General features: G+C 43.4%; 1 protein-coding gene across 1 annotated transcript in view; it reads left to right on the plus strand.

Annotated features, from left to right (window-relative positions):
• The window catches only part of EBF3 (EBF transcription factor 3), a 121704-nt gene that overhangs the window by 112832 nt on the left and 1372 nt on the right, over positions 1-7500 (plus strand). Inside the window, exons 13-14 of the mRNA XM_035890428.1 lie at positions 1088-1276; positions 1798-1887. Coding sequence (XP_035746321.1) covers positions 1088-1276; positions 1798-1887 — 279 coding nt within the window. The remainder of the gene's footprint in view (positions 1-1087; positions 1277-1797; positions 1888-7500) is intronic.

Below are 7500 nucleotides of genomic sequence, written 5' to 3' on the forward strand. Positions count from 1 at the left end.
TCATGAAATGCCGTCTTTAACTTTCTCGTAATATTTAATTCTTCCTGTTCTTTCCTTTACTGTTATCATAAAGCATCTCTGGTGGAAAAAAAAAAATTAAAAAAAAATTGGCAAAGTGTAGAAAGCTCTTTATTATTCACCATAAATATACAACGTGTGTGTTTCTTACAAAATACTTATGTCTAGGTATCTCCACCTGGTTTGGGAATATTTACACAGATAAATCTAATTTGATGTCTGTGATTTTAAAGTACTTTGTTTATAGGCATGTGTGACATATATGTTACTAATAAAAGCAATAGTTGATTTAATTTACCTTTTGTAATTGAAAACGCATGTAGCATACTGCATTTAAAATTAATATTGATACTAATGAAAGGAGGGAAACAGGGTTATTAGGTATGTTCAAACCCATATTTTTTGCTCGCAACGTAATTATTAAATTGATTGCTCAGATAGGAACAAATTGTGGTTTAAAATCCTGATTCTGCTGTGTTTCCTCTTCTGAAAAGATTGTCTTTTAATGCATTTCCAAGCTAATAAGCCTTGTAAAATTCTGTACTTGATCTTGAATTAGTTTTCACCGATGGCTACACCTTACGAAAGCACGAGCTTATTGGTAGTATAAAAATATCAATCACAAAACGAAGACCCCAAAACAGCCTTTTAAAGTCCATCACTGCAACAAAAAAAAAGTTTTTCTTGTCAAGCTGTGGCATTTGAAGGTCTGGAGAGGCTGAAAGTTCGTTCAGTGTGCTGGTACAAAGCGGGACTCGAGCCTGTTGATAATTGCTCCTAAAGACAAACGTGAAGGCACCTGACACAGCTGGATCGAAGAGAGCTTTTGTTGGCTGTCTGTGCTAAGAGGAGAGACAACATAGAGTGCTCGCAGATGATTTAAGTAGGGTTGGCGTGATAAGGTTATCTCCAACGGCAAGAGTTGATAGGGCAGTAAGAGACAACTTAGAGCAAAGCTGTGCAATCAATTAAAACTGTGTAATATATGCTGCATGAGGAAACCCCCCAGCCCTAAGTCTATATTATAAAATAACATTATTTTTTTGGGGTGGGGGGGTTTCTAACACAGTAGGTTACAGTCGCAACACAAGCAGTGTTTCCCCGCGAGGATATGTTCCCAGCAGTACTCCTCAGCAGTCCAATTACAACACAGTCAGCAATAGCATGAATGGATATGGCAATGCCGGCATGCCCAATCTAGGTGTACCAGGTTCCCCTGGATTTCTTAATGGCTCCTCAGCTAACTCTCCTTATGGCAGTAAGTGTCTATTTTTGGTAACACATCATCATATAGATTCATATTTACTACAAAATCAAATACTTGCATTGTTTTGATTTCCTCTATTGTGAGCTACTGGATAAAAGGAGGGGTGACTCTGGAGGCTGGACGTAAAAATGAATATAATAAATTGATCTGTTTGTGCCATAATACAATCTAGATAGAAAAAAAAAAAAAAAATTGGACTGCGCAATTTGTAACAGAAGTCCAACACAAAAGAGTTTGCCTGTTATCCAGAGAGTGGCCAAGCCAAGGCATTTCATTTTTTTTTTATATATATTTTTTTATATATATATATATATATTTTAAGAGGCAAGGCCCTATCACTCTCTTTTTCCATGTTTGCCGTGAAAACCTCAATCTGAGTCCTGATTATTTTTGCTTTATTGCAGTAGTGCCGTCAAGCCCTACCATGGCAGCCTCTTCGGTCACCCTCCCTTCAAACTGTAGCAGTACACACGGCATTTTCTCATTCTCACCTGCCAATGTCATCTCTGCAGTGAAACAAAAGAGCGCCTTTGCTCCTGTTGTCAGGCCCCAAGCCTCTCCTCCACCATCTTGCACCAGTGCAAATGGAAATGGACTTCAAGGTGAGCTGGATCTCTCTCGATTTTCTGTGTATTGCTTTTTTTTGGTGCATACACTCAAGCCCTGAGCATTTATTTTGGAGAAAGGTACCTTGTTCTATGTTTAGGTTTCTGGTGCTCCCGTAGCGATGCAAAAGCGGGAGAAGAAATAGGGTAGCACGGACGGTACGCTGAGAGTTTCGGGAAATTTTAGTTCACGTTTAATCCTTGCGTTAGAGAAAGCACTGGGTGTTTTTCTGGCAGTTTCCCTTAGGAGTTCGTGCCTTAAATTTCGAAGTAAGGCTGTATCCCTGACTGCGTCTTGGAGGTTTGGTGTACTCCTTGCGTTTATACGTTTTCTGAGCACATTTCTCTGGATGTTTAAAAGCAGCAGCATTCCGGCATAGCGCGGTGTGTTTTCCTCATTTTACGTACAGTGCAATGCTTACTTTTAATCGCTGTAAATCAGGTTAAGCTCTTAACTCAGTGAACTAGCCTTCCCTCGGACTAGCTAGCCACTTGGGCAGTCAGTTTGCATGCTCCGATGGTCCCAACTCCCCCTCTTACTGTGGTGTTCCCTAAGTGAATAATTAAATATTTTAATTAAGGCAGGCAATTTTAAGCTTCTGCATTTTCCTAACCCGTGGGTAGCGTAACGAACAATTTCTAAATCAGGTGCAGAATTTCCGTGGTCACTTGCTGGTAGTGGGGCAGGAGAAACGACGATACAGTGTGTGTTTGGTGGAGGAATAAAAATATGATCAAAAAAGCCTTCCTTTTTATGGCATATCTTAAGGTTCAGAAGATAATATTGGAGATGCATTAGAATCTCTTAAAGGGTTTGTTTGCCTCCGGTCTACAAATCATGAGCCTCGTTGCGCGGTGCAGTAAATTGAAGCACTTCAGATCCCATGGAAAGCAGAAAGGGTTGCAGAGATCCTTACCCCAGGGGTCATCGCTCCTCTTGACTTTCTTAGTTAAGATGTAGGTAGGGCGGTAGTATTTATTCTTTCTGCTGCCATGATCTCCATAATATGATGAGAACTCATGGGCAAACAGATGAAGACAGATATTTTGATTTGCCAAACTAATTCTGGACACTTGCACTTTGTGGTACGTACCTTAAGGCACTTTGGAGAGGCATAATCCCACCCAAAATCCAGGCCATTCGAGACCAGGATCTCAAACTGGATGTCCCTGTAGCTTGTTATTAACTTCTTGGCCCAAAGAAGCATCTGGGAGCTTATTATGCACTCAGGTCAACGAAAGGCTGAGGATCCAGCTACACAAATCTTATTGTAGGATGAGTATTAAAGAAAAGGATAATTAGATTAACAATTTCTGTCATTGCATATGTCTTTAGTGGAAGCTTTACTATGTTACTGTAAGTGGAAAACTATACCAGGTATAAGCAATATTCTTAGAAAAGATTATCCATTCATAAAATAATCCAGTGTCCTACTTTCTGCTTTTCATAAAAACACGTAAGAAGGAAATACTGAAATAAATAAAAATAAAAAATAAATAAAATAAAAATGAAAAACAAATGAAATGAAATAAAATAAAATAATAAAATGTGGTAACACATGGCTTAGATCTGAACAGCTATTCTGGAGCTAGTCGGTAGTGGATATTTATATATTTTTTGTATATATAGTCTCATTAACTCCTTGATACTGCTTTGTTCTGAAAAACAAAATTATTTAAAGATCTAAATTAAAATTATCTAAATTTCTGTAATTTCAATATGTAAATAAAGGGCTTCCTATCAGATATTCAAGGTTTCAGGTCTAGATTACTGCAAAGCGGGGTTTTCGGAAGAACTGAGCAGGCTAAATGCCCAATTCCCAGCAGGCACTGAGCACCCAATCCCCGTTGGCACCTCCCCAAGCCCCCAGTAACCACACGTCTTCGTCCTCAGGGACAAAACGCTTTTTGCGTAAGTGCCTGGTTGATGACTTCAAACCAACCAATGCTGATGTTGTTAAATGGGTCATGAAGTTAGCTCTTAGGCTGAGGCTCAACCCTGCTCTGGACTAAGCTTCTTCCAGGTCCAGACAGCCCACTGAAGGCTTAAAGATTCCTTCAACCCCCTATTTTAGGATGTTGTAATCCGAGCAGCCGAGCTGGTGTCATCCCCCAAGGAGGACCGGCATCCCATGGGTGCTGCTAAAGCTCTAGGTTAGGTGCCCTCGAGACCTGTGCTGCTGCCTCACTGGGCTGTCCCTACCCCACCGAGCACTCAGAACTTCAGAAACACGGAGATGTCCAAATGTAGGAAAAGAAGGGCAAGAAGCTTTGGGGTTGTGTTCAGCAGCCAAACTGAAAACGAATAGAAGCGTTGGAAAATAAACCCAACAAAAACTGTCATGTTTTCCTCACCCAGCTGAAGCAGCTGAACTGAATCGTTCTGTGCAGAGCAAAATGACTCAGAGAAATAGCAACAAGCTCTTTCTGGTCTGGTAATTAGAGCACTGAGTTCCAGGGTTTTGACAAAAAGTTGAATTATTTATGCAAAGTGGCATGGCACCACGAGGTGATGCTCTGTACCATGAGAGTTAGGGTACTCTAGCAAAAGGTAAAATATGTGAGTTCAAGTCCCCTTGGGCTGAGGAGAAAATCAAATTGCATCTGACATATCCTTGGTGAGTTCCTTTATCACCACAGCAGAGAGGCACCATCATTTTTCCCAACCAAAGCTATTGAGTTAATTCAGACTGAACTCACGAAAGGCTTCAGGATGACAACGCTTCACCCAGCTGTCCTCACAGATCTCAGCCAGTGCCTTGAACTGAATTGCAGCCAGAATTGAGTGGCAAGACAGGGATGAATTTGTCATATCCTTCCTTCATGAGACATCATAAAGAAAAGCCAGCAAGGCAGGGGATACTTATTTACACTGCATTTTACCTGTATGGTTGTTGAGGGGGCTTCCACTTCCTTCTTCCTACTTTCTTGGCCATTTTTGTGGACATTGAGCCCTTTTTAAAGTTTAATTAGTTGCTTTCTGAACACTGGATAAGCAGCTCAAGAGCATTCTCACCAGCACGTGTTCTACATTAACTCAAAATAGGGAATTCAAGAGCTGCAGTCCGATGCAGCTAAAGTTTCCCGGTGATCTTCAAGTGCAGAGGCTCACTGTACGTTGGGATATGATGGAGCTGAGGAGTCTGCACCGTTAGGCATGGTCACGTACATTTAGTCAAGCCAAGCTAGAAGGATGAGCTCATGGTCACTGTTGTATCTAAGGTAAATCCTGCAGTTCACGAATCTGGAGACCATGCTGATCACAGAGCAGGATATCCTCTCTCTGGTTGCTTCTTACCTTTCCCCACAAAAGCTCTGTTCTGAAATAAAAGCCACTTGGGTAGTTTTCAGGGAAGGTGGTTGACCCTGCCATGGCAAAGCATCCCGCACCAACACGATGGGTCCAGGCAGCCCAGTTTTTCCTGCAAAGGTTTGTTAGCCCTGTGCCAAGTCAGATGAAAGCACGGCAAAACCTGATGCGTAACAGCCCTGCAGGCACGGGCAGTCCTTTTACAGGGATTTGGGGGTTAATTGCACTGATCCTTGCTGGGTAAACCACCATGGGATTTGTCTGTGTGTGGAAAAAAATGCTGTTCTTGGTACATCTAAGATGGCGAGAAAGCAGGAGCGGAAGTATGACGCTCCATCTGGACCGCGGATGGACTGTTTTGTCTCCTAACGGAGTATAAAGCAGAGGTAGAGCTGCTCTAGCTTCTGGCTTGTGGTACCATCACCCTAAGCCTCAGAACCACCTGAGCCCACCACACAAGAAGCAAGATCTTGCTGCTAGTAAGCATGCCCCCCCCCCCAAAGCCACTCAGCATTTTAGGACTCCCTGCCCAAGAGTGTGGTCTACAATGGAGAGGTCTATAGCCAACCAGGGGATCCACTCTTTCTAAAGAGATCTGAGACAGAGGTGAAGAAGAAAAGAAAAAGAACAAAAAAGAAGGCAATCTGGGGGAATCTCAGAAGGGTCAGCGTGCATGCAACGCCAGCCAGAGCTAACGCGTGGTCCTCCTCCTTGCTGCTCTCGTATGCCACCCCTGCCCAGCTGCGCGTCCATCCCTGGCCAAAAGGGTCAAAACTCAGAAGCGGCAGCTCGCGGAGGAGATGCCCCTCTCTCTCTTGTCCTGTGGGTATGACTCACTCCCGTGAGTAAGTCTACAAAAAAGGGCCTTTGGGCCTTATCCAAAAAGCCACAATCTTGTTAACTCTTTTTGACTTCCACTGCGTAGTCCATGATACGAAAGTTAAGCACTTACGCCTTTTTTTTTAAGAGCAGGATGCTTATGTATGGGTTCCTTAGGGCAGAGGGCTTTTTCCTGTTCAAAACAATGGACATTTAAGGTATAAAATAATTTTTTTAGTGAGAAAGTGCTGGCTCGCTGCAAAGTTGGAAGTACAGTATGTGTTCAAAATTTGGCTTTCAGTTGTAATTTACTTTTTATAGATTGTGAAAGATATTGCTCTCCAGTTAAGCTTTATGACGGTAATGCAGAGCAAAAGGTTCTCTATATTCTTCTAAAATTGCATCCTGCTTAATTTTCTGGTCTTCCCCTGGATGAAACTATTAAAATGATTATTAAAAAACTAGCCATCCCATTTTTCTTTAAGGCGGCATTTGGTATCAATTTGCACCGCAGGAAACGTAGTACAGAAATCCACAACTGTCAAGTGATGCTACTAAAATAAATACTAAAATGAATGTACGGAGCGCCAATTTTGCACCCCCCTCCCCTTTGTGCCACAGATAGAATTCAACACAAATGGCTAAATTGCTTAAAGAATTCTGACTTTTTTTTTTTTTCCCCCGGAAAAAAGCAGATGACCTAAATTTTCACACAGCAGAAGCCAAACACAAGATTGCAACAAACGTGTGATTAAGATGTGTGGGGTGTTCGTACCAAATAATGACATGCTATTTATTAAGGTATTTATGTGCACGACCCCTGGAAGAAAAATCTGGACTTTTTTTCTGCTCAGTTGTTTTTTGAAGAAGCAAATGTCCGGATCAGGCCTGGGCTTTTGAACTGTGTTGAGCGTGCTGGAAGAGCATGTCTCGTGCTGGCTCCAAGGCACGGCCTTTACGGCTCGCCCTCACCTCGACACAGAGCACGATGACAGACCCCTGCTGCCAGAACCTGAACCCGAACAGATAGGAAGACCCTCGAGTTTGGGTTGACCTGTGGTGATCATAGAATCACAGGATGGTTTGGGTTGGCAAAGCCCTTGAAGCTCCCCCAGCCCAACTGTTCCCCTCCCCCTGCTATCCCACCCCCAAACCCTGGCCCTCAGCACCGCCTCTGCCCGGCTGTTAAATCCCCCCAGGGCTGGGGACTCGACCCCTTCCCTGGGCAGCCCCTTCCAGCCCCTGACAGCCCCAAGGGGAAGGAATTGTTCCCCATGGCCAACCTCACCCTGCCCTGGCACAACTTGAGGCCGGTGCCCCTCGTCCCATCGCCCCTTCCCTGGGAGCAGAGCCCGACCCCCCCGGCTCCCCCCTCCTCTCAGGCAGTTGTAGGGAGCGATAAAGATGATCTTGATGTCTAGGGCTGCCAAGGGTCGTATTGCAGCATAACAGTGCCTCAAAATGAGCTCCCGTGTCCCCCA

Source organism: Egretta garzetta, unplaced genomic scaffold (genome assembly GCF_000687185.1).
Source record: "Egretta garzetta isolate BGI_Z169 unplaced genomic scaffold, ASM68718v1 scaffold152, whole genome shotgun sequence".
NCBI lineage: Eukaryota > Metazoa > Chordata > Aves > Pelecaniformes > Ardeidae > Egretta > Egretta garzetta.